At 37.6% G+C, this 15,855-nt stretch overlaps 1 protein-coding gene across 6 annotated transcripts in view; it reads left to right on the top strand.

The window, feature by feature from the left end:
• sgcd (sarcoglycan, delta (dystrophin-associated glycoprotein)) overlaps positions 1–14,687 on the top strand; it is a 222,985-nt gene extending 208,298 nt beyond the window's left edge. For all 6 annotated transcript variants that reach the window (XM_053478375.1, XM_053478373.1, XM_053478371.1 and 3 more), the window contains exons 7-8: positions 3,349–3,472; positions 9,259–14,687. In XM_053478375.1, the coding sequence (XP_053334350.1) occupies positions 3,349–3,472; positions 9,259–9,432 (298 nt within the window). In that variant the 3' untranslated portion in view covers positions 9,433–14,687. The remainder of the gene's footprint in view (positions 1–3,348; positions 3,473–9,258) is intronic.
• Positions 14,688–15,855: the final 1,168 nt, after the last annotated feature.

The raw sequence follows: 15,855 nt of genomic DNA, 5'->3' as shown, positions 1-15,855 counted from the left end.
AAAATGGTGACAAATAATAGGAATATACTGTTGAACCTGTTCTTCGTCCAAGTGCACTGGACGTATATTGAATAACAAGCCCACGTGTCTGATTGCTGTCTTTTCTCTCCACCCTATCGTGGAGGAGGATTGCAAATCTTGTCATCTCTATTCTTCTCCATGCAAAAAAAATCCCAGGATCGATATGATTTCTCTTCATTATTAATACGACATCCATTCATCATCTTCCCACACCGATCCCGAGAGACGGCCATAATCCGCCGCGCTCTCTGTAATAATCCTTCACCTCCACCCGAGCATGTGTACCTCGCAGATGTCAGCGGCGTTTGAAGTTTAACAGGACAAGCTGCGGATTTTTTCCCCCGAAAATCATCGAGGCTGCTTTCATGTCTGATCAGACTCCCGATGCTAATTTTACACCCATTTGTATCACTTAACCGGTAAAATAACCCTCCGTCTGGATAAAAAGCTGTCAACATGATGAGCTTATTTACCTTATTATCCAGAAGCATGCTGGTGTTATTTAGACATGCTCTATTATTTTTATTACTTTCTCGCCATTTTTCTCGCTCGGGCTTCGCTAAACCTCGCTCCACGCGCCTCTTTCATCTGACGCAATGCTAATCTTTACTGAATAATGGCTCATTAGGTGCACTGCCATGTTCTCATCAAATTCTAGCACAAACAACAAGTTATCGTCTAATGCCTCGCTTGTTATCTCTTACACACGTAGGCTTGTTATCTTACACAAACATGAACGCCATGTTGTGTTGTGTTGTGTTTTTGTTGTCTGGTCGTGGTATAAAGCTGCTTTCTTCTTTGCTTGGTGAACACGGTTCGCTTTAAAGGTGACACCTTGCTACATCAGAGTTTTCTTCGGCTCAGGAAACTCATTATGGAATATTTATTTTGGGAAATATGATTAACGTTACCAGCAGATACATGCTGCTAGCTGACAGTGTTGGGAAGACCATGTTTATATTAGCTGCTTTCCAGAAGAGTTGAAGCTGCAAAGTGGGCGGGGCCAACATCATATTAAACCCTATTGATTAAGAATGGGATGTTACTTAAGTTTATATGCATGTGAAGGCAGGCGAGCCAATACTTTTGGTTATATTGTGTAGATAGATAGATAGATAGATAGAGTACATTATTATAATTATATGACGTTACTGACACTACCGACTCCTTTCTCCATTCAGTGATAATACATTTTAAAGGCTATTTACTGTAATGTCATGCAGAGCATCCTCAGTACAAGAGGGAGAGAGCTGTAACTATAGAAACCATAATGTATTAAAATGAGCTATTTAATATATAACTGTTATAAACGCGATCCAGCCACCCTGTGCTATAAATATCCCTTAAAGCACAAACAATTAAGTATTAAGCCAGAGCTCTAATTGACTTCGAATGTCATGTTGGAAGTGAACTGCGCGTTTCTCCCTGAAGGACTTCCCTCTTTCCAGAACAAATTAAAGAATTAACCACAATTGCCCACCGTATCATACGACTCTGACCTTAAACCGCCTTTACAGAAACACTTCTTCTAAAGCTTCTTCTGTCTAAACACCTGCATCGTTTCAGGCGCAATAATGTGAAAATCTCTCGTTCTGTTCTCACACCAGTCTTGCAAATCTACAGTACATGGGGGGGGGGGTGGGGGGGAGGGGGGGGGGTAATGATATCGTCTCCCAGGATCCGTCCGCCTCGCAGCACCTCACGCTCCCTCCTACTCACCAGATACACAAAAAAACGATTCCTCACCACCCCTACAGTACCTCTCGCTAAGGTGCAGAACATGATTAATTTTAGCTCTTTGGCATGTAAGACAAATGGATGCACTTTCTGAGCACTCAGCGTTTCCTGCTTTTATTTCAGTAACTTTTTATTTCAGTAACGTCCATATAAACCGAGTGTTAGATTAGAAACTGTCCTGCATAAAATATATATTCTGTTGTGGTATCTGTTCGGACACGCCTTTTAATTGAATGTTTTTTTATTTTTTATTTATATGATTTATTTTTTACACTCTAAAAATACAATATGGCGTTATGTAATTAAGTAACAACAACATTAACAGTCAGTTGATATTTTAGGACATGAAGGTCAGCTGTTCCAAAATAGTTCTCGCAAGAACTAAGTTTAAGTTTAAGTTTAAGTTTGTAAAATCCATCAAAAATCATTAGTTCATCTCAAAATTAACATTAACATTTTTTTAAATATACGCTAATGAGTGTGCAGTTGAAATCTACATAATAAATGCGATTTTGCACCTTCACTGCGCGCACTTTACAGTAACGTAAAAAAAATTTTGTCCAAAAATTCAACAGATGCCACTGTACATAAAAAAAAACGCTTAAAAGTGTGCAATTAAATATATTTATATATTTGAATATATTTTAAGCAATTTCTTTCTGGGATTATTAAAGTTTTTTTTTTTATCTTCAGCTTGTGTCCTGTGATAGTTGTTTAAGTTAAGATAATTAAACCCAAGTGATCGCTAATGTTATAGCAGCTATAAACTGTGATTTCTTCACCATCTGTTATTTTTTTTTCTTTTTCAAGAAGTTAATATCATCAGAAAAATAATAATACCACCACATATATCACTGAGCAATCGGAAAGTGTAAACTACAAACATACTGACTGTTACCAAGCACTAACACTGGAGACTCCTTCCATAATCGTTTCATAAACTGTAAAAAACAAATCTCTAAACAGAAAACGTTTAGTGTCGATGATTAAACGTTCGTCTTTGTTGAATGACAACGATACAGTTTCCACATTTAATGATTAAGTCTTGGATTATGAGGAGCGTTGGCGTTACAAAGTGTGACTGTAGAAACGACAACACGTTACGATACAGGAAGTGATGTACAGCGCGGCCCAAAAGTCTGGGACCGTATTCAAAATCTGGATTTAATATTATTGTTTTTTGGGGGGAAATTTTTGTGAATAATTTTTATGAAGTTAACTTTTAATGAGTTGAATAAAATATTTTGGATTCTGAATGATCTCTAGCTTACTGTACGAAACGTCTGATATTCCTCATCTGTCTCGTCTCTTCTATTGATGCGCTTTGACTGGAGGTTTTGTGGCGTCCGTACAAGCTCAAGATCACATGCATTAAAGCTTAGAATGAGCCACAGAGAATATGATGAAAGTCTTAAACTCTTGGAAGTGATTAGAAAAATTCTACTTTGTTGTCAGTCATGTAGTTTGGAATGTAAGTTAATGCATTGAATTAGAAAAAAAAGCAAAACAGAAGCATTTTGAGTGTGTTTCAATGTGATACTTAGATGCATGGTGTGTGTGTGTGTGTGTGGTGTGTGTGTGTCTCTCCAGGTTGGAGTCTCCGACGCGTTCCCTGTACATGGAGGCTCCTAAAGGCGTGCACATTCAAGCCGAAGCAGGTGACATCCAAGCCACCTGCAGAAGCGACCTGCGTCTGGAGTCTAAAGATGGAGAGGTAAACGTCTTCAACACACACACACACATTCTCTCACACACACACACACACACACAATCTGTTGACACCACAATGTGTTGGACAAGTTGATCCACTTCAGATTTCTGACATCCCCATCTGCCGTGGGTTTCGTATCCAGACGAGTGCATCGCTCATCTCCATATGGTCTGTCTCTTCCGCAGTGCCCCAAGCTTAATACTCAGGCTGCCATACATCAGTGGCAATTACAGGAGATAATCCACGACCCAACATTTGGAGAGAAACCGATAACCTTGTAAGAAGCACACTTGTTGTTGCGGAGTTGGAGAAATGGAAAGATTATTGCCATATGTTCACAAAATATACGAATAATTACAGCAAATCCTGCAGGCTGCAGTGACAAGGAACGATTAGAGACCCCGAACAAAAACCGGCGTAAAAGTGCGGACGGGCTGAAAACAGCAGCTCTGACAGCCAAGGTCATCGATTCTATAGTAACAGCTCTTTTACAGGGACTTCAGTAATTGAGGGCACAGATTAAAGCATGACAATGTTTATTGAACGAAAACATTTTATGTTAGGACAGTGTAATGTTTCTGGAGAGATGGAAGGAGTCTCCAGTGTCAGAGAAATTTATGGTTTGTTTATGTTGGTTTCTTCTGAGGTTTTTTCATATTTCAAAAAAGAGGCTAAAACAGATTGGAGACACAGTGAGATAAAATATTAGCAAGAACAGGAACTAATTTATCTTACAGACATTACATCCGTCCATCCGTCCGCTTCTTATCTACTAGCGTTAGTCCCCAGTGTTGACTGTTAAAGAGTTTGTAGAAACAGTTAAAAGAGTAAAGCTACAAATAATCTGCTGATCTTTAATGTAATCAGTGTTATTATTATTATTATTATTATTATGATTATGATTATTATTTGAGGTTGAAGCCCACGTCCATGTCTGTGTGTCTCTCTGTACAGCAGAACTCTCTGTCTAACTTATTAATACAAAGAAATCCCATTCTGTAAGGTTGAGGATCTTACGCCTTGTTTACACTAAGTTGTCCTTCTTTGGTGCTCAGACAAATACACTCCCTGTTCGGTAATCGGAGAGTGAATCACAGATGAGAAATGGAAAAAGTAGATGAGAGGATAAAGATGAAGTTTTGTCTTAAAACCACTCCAGCGTGTTAAAATTCACTTATACCACTTCAGCGCTGTTATTTCAGTCAAAGTGAAAATATGAACTAATCCCAGTAAAAATATTCACTTTATCTTTTCTAATTAATATCTATTGGTGCAGGTGTTTGTTTACATTGAGACAGTAGCGCATTAGTAGATTATTATAAAGTGGATTATTAAATCCCACACATAACTGTTCATAACATCACTTTTACTCAACGTTTAGATTCACCGATGATGCAGATTAAACTTCAGGCAGAGATCTAAGGACTGCAGACAGAACGTACACAGACATACAGACAGAAATTTGGTTTCTGGTCCTCCAGTGTATGAAACGTAAAGATATTATTGAAAAAGTGAGTTCTGACCGATGTGCAGAGAAAATCTTTCTTTTATTTATTATCCTGTGTAGGGAACAAGGTGATGTACCTCCTGATTGGGGTGCCAGCCCATTAGAAGGCACTAACACACACACACACACACACACTGCAGGCAAATTTAGAAATGCCATTCAATCTACAGTGCTTTGGAATGTCAAAGGAGGCCATTCCACACACAGAGCGAAGACAAGATCCCACCCTGGAGGTCTTGAGGTGCGAAGTGACAGTAAAGCTAACCAGTAAACCACCGTATCGCACAACCCTAGCACGGATTATTATTGTATAATGTCACATTCCTGATATAACCACCGCCCCTGTGCTCTCACATTCCATTACAACACTTCTTAACACTTTTTTACTAGAAGAATAGAGACACCTCCGGTGCCCAGACTGCCTCAGAGGTCCTGGTACAATTAGTCTTTGGGAAAAAAAAAAGCCCTCCAGCTTGCCTTCACACTCAGCTTTGCTCCACAGCAGATGTCTGGAGAATCAGCTGAGACCACTGCTTAAAACGTGTTCCAGGTCATTTGATGGAAACGCTTCCCCAAGGCTGTTGGTAATGACTCCTTTTACCTTTTTTTTTAATATCCTGACGGGTTCCTCTGCCGGCTGCGGTAATGCTCACGGGAGTCCGGCGAGGGAGCGAGAGAAAGGAAGTGAGAAATGAGCACGATACGGTCTGGCTGTGAAGGGATGAGAGTTTTGTCTCGAAGTGAGACCGTCTGCAGCGCTCATGTCACCCAAATGGTTTCACATCGCTCGGACGTGCGGAGTTCGACTAGCCCTGAGAGGACCCTTCCATCAAGTGGGGTTTTTTTGTTGCTGTTTTTGTTTTTTGTTGTTGTGGTCCGGTGTGGAGTTACTGCGCTGATAACGTTAACCGCTTTGTCCAAACTGTTGCAGTGCACACAGGCTGAGCGATGGAGCTCCAGGTGATGGACGACTAGACGGGTATCTTCGCGAGAAACTGTTCCGGGGCAGATTTACACTAAAACACTTCATCATCAAATCATTTCTATCTTTTTTTATGTCTGTTTATTTAAATATAATTTCTCAGCACATGTTGAAACCACGTTAACGTCACTTTAGCATCTACAGGCGTCTAACGGAATCTCAAGTAATAAATCATAATATTAAGGACAAAACCACAACAGTACAAGAACTTATTAAAAGCCATGACCCTAAAACACACATGTAACACCACATGTTAAAGCTGGATACAAAAGTTTGTGCACCCATGGTCAAATCTGGCTTTAATGTTTGTTTGTTTGTTTGTTTTTGTCCAAACCTGGAGCAAACATTTAATTTTATTACTTTGCTCCTCATTTATATTAAACCGAGACATATCATGTGTATCGGCCCAAACACGTGTTCAATCAGTAATATCTTTTTTGGCCAAACTCCAAAGACTGCACTCTAACAGATTTTCTCCTCCTAACAGAATCCTCCAGGTCGAAGCTATTTTTAGGTCGCCTCCCAGCGCGTTCTGTGTTTGAGTTAAAGTTTTTTTAAATAATATTTAAATCTCGGGATTAGAAAAGCAGATTCCAAAGCCTTTTTATTGGAGGAAATTATTGAGATGTTCATATCGCCTTGTAATATCCAACTTCTGCTCCGCTTTAGGGTCTCTGGTTTTTTTTGTGCATTGTTTTTTTGTTTTTACTGCACAGTGAAATTCTCCAGCATAACCAGGGTTAAAGTGCATAGTCAGCCATGATACAGCGCCCCTGGAGCAGATAGGGTCGACGCCCCTTGCTCAAGGGCCCAAGAACGGGAATCTGGGGGAGCTGGGACTCAAACTGCTGCCCTTCCAATCAGTAACTCAGTGTTTTAACCCTCTGAGCACCACTGCCCTAAACGCAGTCCGGCTCAGGATGAGCGAGTCTCGGCCTTGGCAGGAGAAGGACTAGACCTCAGATCATCTGTAGGAGGTCTTCAAAGCATCAAGGCTCCATTAGAAATCTTTGGCTCGTCTTCCTGGCGACTTCAGTATGAGGGGTTTTTCATTAAATTAGTCCTGATGATGTCTGGGGTGTGAACATACTTAGCGCTGTAATGGGTTCTGGCGATGTCCACAATAATTGGTCTGTGCAGTCCAACCTGTGTCCACTGGGGCCTGAACCCATCCAAAAAAATTTTAATAATTTCAAATATCTAATACTGATTGGTATCTACTTGCTGATTTGTTGTAGTTTGTTTCCTGCAGCATTAATATACATTACACTACAGCAGGGTTGGATTCTCATATCTGATTGGCCAGATAGTGTGCTTTATATCTTTATAACAGTATGGCTCAAGAGTGATAGATTAATGTTAATTAGTGATGGAACTGATAGTCGATCATGGGTTGGAGTAAACCAGTCGATGATGGATTAATAATCGGTTTATCTGTACCCTATAATGCTTCTAGCGCTTCCTGAAAATTATTTGCACCACCTTTTTCTATTATTAACATCTATAGTATCACATAGTACACTTACCACTTGTGACAGACTTTCCTCCGTTGGTGGTTTACTCGGTGGTCTAATTTTTTTCTAAAACCAAAAAAAGTGAGATTCATCATTTGCCATTTTAAACAATCGTGTTGTGAGCGTGTGCAGTTATCCACATCATATGCATTCATACACTCCTGATTTATGAGCGTTTCCGCTACACAGCAGTTCCCCGGGTGCGTAGATAAAAAATTCATGCAACATGGTGTGTTTTAGGGATTTCTAACTCAGTCATAATCGATCGCTTAAAATGCACAGCAAATCAACAGATCACAGACTATAATGGACGATCGTTTCAATATTTATGCACTCGTTCCATTACAGCATATTTACTGTTTGATAGATGATCCATGGTATCTAAGCTTGAAAAAAACTAATAAAAAAAATGAGCAAATCCTTGATGTAGTTTATTAATCCATCATCGACTGGTTTACTCAAACCCATGATCGACTATTAGCGGTAATTTTGTAATGAGACTTATGTAATGCTTGTGGAAGGAGTCTCCAGTGTCAGTGAGTTGTAAAGGTCACCGTGTTTTGTGAAGTTTATCAGGACAGGACAGTGGCTCTGGAAGGTGCAAGGCTAGAGCTCATTATAACATTTAAGTACAGGTATGTACTGTACACGTACTGTATGTAAGTACTTACTGTGTGTACAGTAAGTGTCTCTATTATCAGTGACCAAAAAGCAAAAGACATTCAATTGAAGATACTCATTACATTCACTGATTAATAGTTTATATATATTTACAGCGCATCTCAAAAAATTAGAATATCATGGAAAAGTTTGTGTCTGATCATAAGTTAAAAAGTCGAAGCAGACGTCTACCAGGAGATTTTCCTGCTTCTGACTGCTGACAAGCTGATGTCCTTTTCCAGCAGGACTTATCACAGTGCCAAAACTACCACTAACTGGTTTGCTGACCGTGATCTTCAACTCTCCTGACCCCTGAACCCCATGAAGAATCTATAGACTATTGTCAAGAAGAAGATGAGAAACACTCGAGCCAACAATACAGAAGAGCTGAAGGCTGTTATTAAAGCAACCTGGGCCCGTATCTTCTCAGAATTCTCTCACAGAGCTCCTATCTTAGCTTTAAAAGTCCTAGCTGGGAGTCCTAGACTAAAAGTGATTTAGGAAATTTACAAAAGGAAAAGTACGAAAACCTTTTCCTAGTGAGGAGGTGTGGTCGACCCCATTGCTAAGGATGACGCAGCAATTCAGGGACTGTGATTGGTTAATAAATCATCTGTAAAGGTCTTAAAATGGGCTGTTTGTGAAAATTGAATATATGATAATAGAATAGACAGTGAAATATATATACAGGCTTCTTTATGCAAAGAATCTGTTATAGGCCAAATATCTTAAAGATAACTAAAACGATGTGTTGAAAATGTGTCGACTTTTGAAGCAACCAATTTCCATACAGTAGTAACTATATTGAGGTTCTTACATTTATTTACCATACAGATTTAATTACTTTTAATACTTTTGGCCAACAATTCAAGAGAGATGGAGGGAAGTAAAACAACAAGAAAACCAAATTCTACAGAAGATCAGTCTTTACTTTTAGCTTTTGTTCAGTGTTTGGCGAATATTTCTTCTTTCCACCATTTTGTCCTCTATTATAGAAACTCTTAAGACTCTTAAAAGTCCTTTTATCTGGGCGATAAGAGTATTAAGAATTTTTTTTGTTGTAAATGCTTTTTGATTGATCTCTGGAAGTATATACATACAGTAGATATTCTCTTTCTCTTTGTAGATCACTCTGGATGCTAAGAAGATCAAGCTCCTCCGTCTGCCCGAAGGAAAAGCGTCTCCCTCAGCCACCAGACAGACTGTGTTCGAGGTGTGCGTCTGTCCCAACGGGAAGCTCTTCTTATCACAAGCAGGAACAGCGTCCACCTGCCAGATCAGCAACAACGTCTGCCTCTAAACACTCTATAAAGTCATACAGTACGCACACATACGCCCACAAAGCTACACACACCTGCATACACCCACACACACACAAACACACACACACACAGGTTGATCATTTTACCCCCAAAAACTGCAGATTTGTTTATATGAAGATCACAACGACGTTCTGTAAAGAGTCGCGTCGCCTCCTTTAGCGCCCAAAACACAAAAAACAAACAAACAGCAGAAAAGCATCACCAACGTGCGCTCTCGCATCGTGCATTCAGTTTTTCATTCTTGAGTAAGTGAATGAAGTGGATTTTTTCATCCAGATATAAAGAAACATACCGTGTTTTTAGTTTTGAGGTCACTTCATGCTTGTTATTTTTTGCTCCTCGTTTTTCTTCAATTGCAATATCGTCCAGTCGAGGAACATCGATTCTGAAACGTGAAACGGGACACTCTGGACCGGTGATGGCGTCCTTCATTCCCACAATCCTTCCCATCCTTTCTTCCCTCCCCGAAAAATAAATAAAGAATTTGAGAATTAACAAAATCAAAAACTGTGCTTGCACCGGGACTGACCTGATGCACGCTCTCTGTTCAAAGAGGAGAACAGTGCCTGTGCCTTAGCTCAATGCACTCGTGGAAAGAAGAAGCACATCTCACTGACCTTTTACTTTAAAAAGAAAAAAACAAATGAAAAAAAAAAACTGGATTTTGGGGTTCATTTCATTTTTTTGTTCCCCTGATTTTTATTTTTCAGTACAAGAAAAAAAAAATAAACTAAAAGAATGCAAAGGATTCAACAGACAATGACGCCAACTACGTCTGATTACTGAGGCTTTACTTCTTTACAAGATTATATTTCTCTAAAAAGAAAAATGCTCATTTTTATTTTATTCTTATTTCTAAATTGCCAGATTTCCCCTTCTGTAAATTCTCCTAATTGGCAAAGTATTAAGAATTTCTTCTTTTTTTTTTTAAATAAATAAATTAATTAACTAATCATTATACATTCAATAGAAAAAATTCGGCCTTTGCATTTATTATTAGATGTGTGTGTGTGTGTGTGTGTGTGTGTGTGTGTGTGTGTGTTGGGGAAATGAAAAGGTTCTACCACTAGGTTTTATGTATTTTATTCTACTCTTGATCTTTTATGATAACACCAATAAACAAACCAGGAAGGTGAACCAAAAACAAAAAGAGAGAGAGGGAGAGAGAGAGAGAGGGAGAGAGGGAGAGAGGGAGAGAGAGAGAGAGAGGGGCCTGAACAACTTTCGGTATCTTACAGTGTGATCTTGCCGGTTGTTGCAGCTCTAATGCATACAATGTGCAGCTTCCTGCTCTAAGGATCCACTAAATTGTTTATCATGCTCATCCGTGTGTCACATGGGCATGTGTGTGTGTGTGTTTGTGTGTGTGTGTGTGTGAGCTCAGATTGGAAGGGGAAATATTAATTGTTTATTTAATTATTTTTATTCTTATATCATTTTGTTGCAATATTTACTTTCAGGCCTTTATTTACTAAGAGCCACAATAAACATATAATATTTATAAACTGCATGTGGAAGATGTGGACTTACGTCATCAAAATAATGCGTAAACGCAGTAGAAACCGACAAAGCCCTGAAGAACTTAATTAGGACAAATTAACGATGGCATTGACCAGTTAACGGTGTAACCGACACCCCTTAGGGACAACAACCACAACACAGACGGGAAAGATGGGATATCGTTCTGACCGAGACGTCACTGCGATGTCATTGTGTTGTTGCTGCGTCTATAAAGTTATTACACCGTTTATGGTGGCATGCAACAGGTTATCAGGGTGTCTGTGTCACGTTCAGAGAATTTATTGTCAATACTGGAACCAATTCATCAAACCATCACTCCTTGAAGAAAAACACTGCGCGTGTTCCGCAGGACACAATGACAACGTAGTAATGACTCTGGTTTTGTCCAACAATCCGGTCTCCTCTGTTAAAAATCAGGAACTGCTTTGTAAATTTGACTTCTAGGTCTAAAGACACATCCATTCTGATCTGCACTGCTAAAGATCTTAACATCTTAAATGAAATATTCTTGAATTTATTCAAACCTAATTATAATTTCCTTAAATATCAAAAAAAAAAAAAAAAACCTTAAAAGAAGGAAAACAACTAATCATTGTCATGGCAACAAATATTGGTGCGTACATCATGATAATAAAATTATAGGGGGTGGATTAGTTTTCTGCGTACATTATTGTAAAGTTCCTCTAAATAAAAACTCTGCTGAAATACAGTTAGCATCTTACATTCAGGAATGATGCTTATATTCGGAGAAATCACTGCTGCGTGCTTGAGTAATAATTACAGAACATTTCAGGTTTTTCTACTAAGGCATAATTTAGATCAACATTCTAATTATTATTATCGTCATTTAGTCAATTGTACAGTTTTGTCCCCAAAAAGCAAGAACAGGCTTCTACAAATTTAAAAACGATTCATACCGCGCACATAATCGCCGTTCCAAAAGTATGAAGAAAGAATCGCTGTACTGTATATTCACTCCACTCGGGATCTCAGTAAATCAGCTTTCCAGGTTAAACGTTTAATACATTATCAAGTGTAGAGACATCCTTTTAGTAAATCAAGGCCTTACTGTTTGGTTTTAATTCTTTATTTCCTTTTTGAAATGATTTATTATAACTAATTTTGAATGCTTGTCGGTAGTGCTGGTCAGGTGGGTTGCAAAGTTTTAATCGAAACCACTCTGCAAGTTTTCATGGTGTAGTTTTTTTTTTTTTTCTTAGTTCTTGTTTAATTTGATCAATTATTAGTTTATATTCAATTATGTTGCAAAAATACTTAATTACAATAATGTTTAATAAAGCACCTGGCTAAAGGGGAAAAAATAACTTACACTTTTCTTTACGATATTGTAATATGATTTGAATTTTAATCCTCTCATCGATACATGTCTAACTTTCTCCAGAATATATAAGACAGGATTGTGTGTAATTTGATGATGATGATTATTTAGAGAATACTATTTTAAAAAGTTTTTTTTTAAATGTAATATTATTTACAAAGCAGGTAAAATAATCTAATTATTTTTTACATTTTAAATTATTTTTCTTTCTCAATATTAATGAATTTATGATTGCTTCATTTTATTTTGATGTTTATTTTGATGACTGCCTTTTTTAATTAACACACCAATTAACAATTGGTAATATTTTTACATCGTTTATTGGCATTTCAGGATCAAAGATTTTGCATTTAGGTGTGTCATAGCAAGTCACACCGAGTTTCCAATTCTGAAAGAGGCAATTTACTCAAAAATTAAAAAATAATAAATGAGTATTATTATTATTATTATTATTATTATTATTTATATAATAATAATAATAATAATAATAATAATAATAATAATAATAACCAACTAAATAAAGATCTACATGCGGAAAGTAATTAAGTCTCATAAAAAAAAAAAGTTACAAAATTATAATCCACATTGTCCAGAGCATAAAGTGATATAAAGTGTTTTGCAGAAGAAAAGCTCGAGTCATGTGTCTTGCGTATTGCTGTGCGGGCTTCGTGGGATTTACAAACATTTAGCCCAAGAAATATCACCAGGTCCATAATGATTCGGCAAAAAGAACTCAGGTCTATAATTGTCCAATCAAAATGCCATAATGTATCATGTGACTTTCTGTAAAAATGTCAACCATGAAGCTTGGACAGCATTGCATGCATGAGAAAAACACACACACACACACAAGTACAGGAAAGCAAAGTCCTTTCTTTAATGCAGCAATAGAAAAATATTAATGCTGGTAATTGTGTTTAAAATTTCCCATCTGATATGAAGAATTACTGATTGATGATGAGTTTGATTTCCTTTTATTTGGGGCATAAATTCTCTGTTTCACGACCTTTCAAACGCACTGCGGCTGAAACTTTAAATGACAATGAGCTCCTGTCCCACATGCACTTTGGTGGATGTGCACGTTTTCTAACCAATCAGAATACAGGAAATGGGACCGGGCCCAGGAGCCAAACCAGAGGAGGGGCCAAAGTGATTTGGCCTCATTCTTTAATTATTTTTCGTTGTTGCCTAGAATAAGGTCATACAGGTGAAAAATATTGATGCACATTTATAGACAAAAAAAAAAGATGTAAGAGATGTTTCTTGCTTTCTCATATTGTGTTTGCATACACACATTTGATACCCATGTAAATGTCCAATATGGGGTAAAAAGTGAATTTTCAGCTCTTTGGAGTCCCAGTGAACATTAACACGCTCCCGGTACAAAAATCAATCCGTAATTATCGTGACCCATGAAAGTTCAGTAGTGTTGTTTTTGAGACTTAAGTACTTCTTGCATTGCAGATCTTCAAAGGAACATAACGCGCCTGGTGTAATTATGATCGTCCGCTCATGTGCTGAGTAAATATAACAGAAATAAAGCCTGGCAGTTATTATTATTATTACGGAGTTATGCACAGCGCCGAAGCCCCGAGCGATCGGCTTCACCCGAGTCGTTTAGGAGGCGAGACGTACAGAAACACAGGACTCTTTAGGGAGCGAAGACAAACAGGAAAACAATTCATTTACTTTTCATTTTCAGGGGTAATGAAAAACGTGGTAATGTGGTGTGTCTAGGGTGTGTGTGAGGTCGTTTGTGTGTTTGTGTTTGATTACTGCATTGCTGCAATAAAAAAAAGAAAGAAAGAAAAAAAAAGGAAAAAAAAAGCAATCCCGCTGCATGAGATAAAATCCAAATCGTAGCAAACTGGAAGCAGGCGGGTCCCATTTTTCAATAATTTTAATCATGTGTGGAAGATTAGCTTTTTCTTCTTCTTCTTTCTCTTTTCCTCTTTGCTAACACGGTTGCTTATGTTGTTAATGAGAAGTCGTTTGATAAGCAGGACTTTAATTTTCCTTCATTATTTTTTTAATTAAGACAAAGTAACTGATTGAGGAGAAAGATTCGGAGTGGTCATGAATGCATTTAGCATGATTAAGTTCTTTCATTACTTATTCATTGTGTTTTTCTTTTTCTTTACTTACAGTTTTTAGCATCTGAAGAAGTTCCCTCCTTAAAAATGTCTTTTTTTTTATCACGTGGTTATTCAACACAGACATAATTTAATATTAGTGTTATAATAAATTTATTTTTCACACGTGTTACAAGTTAAATTCTGGAGTTTGTTACTTGGTCGGATCCGCTGATGTTCATAATGTCCCCTCTGAAACATATATTAAACTGGTTTGGCCCATTTTTTGTGAAAACTGAAATCTCATCTTGAATTGTTGATTGATTTATTTGATTTATTTCCCCCACATTGTTGATTTGGTTTTATTTTAATGTTAACACAAAAAAAAAAGAAAAGAAACAAAGGATCCTGGCACATTCTATGCAAAATGTAGAGAGCATTTATTAATGTGAAGAATTCTGTCCGCTGTCTGTACGAAATTTATTATACTTTGTGTACAGTTTGTATTTATGAACCGAGTTGCAATCGAAACTGTATCAATAAACCTATTTCAACAAAAAGTGAAGTGAAAATGAAGGAAAAGGTACACGACAGAGGGTCAGGGTTAGTGAAAATGAAGCACTTCATAAAACATTTGAATATAAGAAATATAACGGGACCTCGGCATCTGACTTCTGGCCTTAAGAACTGAAATTTTGCAAGAAATTTGCCAAGTGATGTTTGATGTCTATTTATTTCATATTTTAATTTATTTACATGACTTTTTTTTTATGTTCTGATGATGCGTTTATATGTAAAATATGATTATGGTGTTAATTTGGTACTGTAATTGGTAATATTGGTAATATTTTTGGGTGGGTGGAACGGATTATCTGCATTTGCATTATTTCCTATGGGACAAGGCGTTTCACAATACGATATATGAACACGCCTTAGGAATGGAATAAATTTGTATACAGAGGCGCCGCTCTAAGGGTGAAATCTGAAAATAACAAATTACAAAACCAAAGCATGTAGCCTCGTTGAATGAAGAACTACACCCTTTATTGGGCGGGTTTTAGTTTGACCCACGCTCATACGTTACATCACTATGGTTTTACATGCTCGACTAAAGGCTCTGTGGTTAGCAATTGTGTCACTTTTTGTTTTTGACATTGTTGTGAGTGACATGGACAACTTATAGAAAGTGCAGGCCTGAAACTTCAGCCTTGTTTTTGTTCAACATTCACAGACCCCACAGAAAGGGAGAGAAACATGACAAGATTGTCAGACTACTGTCAGACGACGCACAGGGCGACTGATCCATTTATTGTCACATCTTTCTTATTTTTCCGCACCTTCAGATTTAGATCTACAGTCAGAACACATGAAAAAAAACACAACAAAAGTAGCATGGTAAAGTAAAGACATTTAGAGCTTTAGGACACTGGTGCACGTGGACAGGAGGACACAAGTGCAGGTAAAACAAA

This window comes from Clarias gariepinus, chromosome 19 (assembly GCF_024256425.1).
Source record: "Clarias gariepinus isolate MV-2021 ecotype Netherlands chromosome 19, CGAR_prim_01v2, whole genome shotgun sequence".
Taxonomy (NCBI): domain Eukaryota; kingdom Metazoa; phylum Chordata; class Actinopteri; order Siluriformes; family Clariidae; genus Clarias; species Clarias gariepinus.
This window is presented reverse-complemented; position numbering and strand designations above follow the sequence as displayed.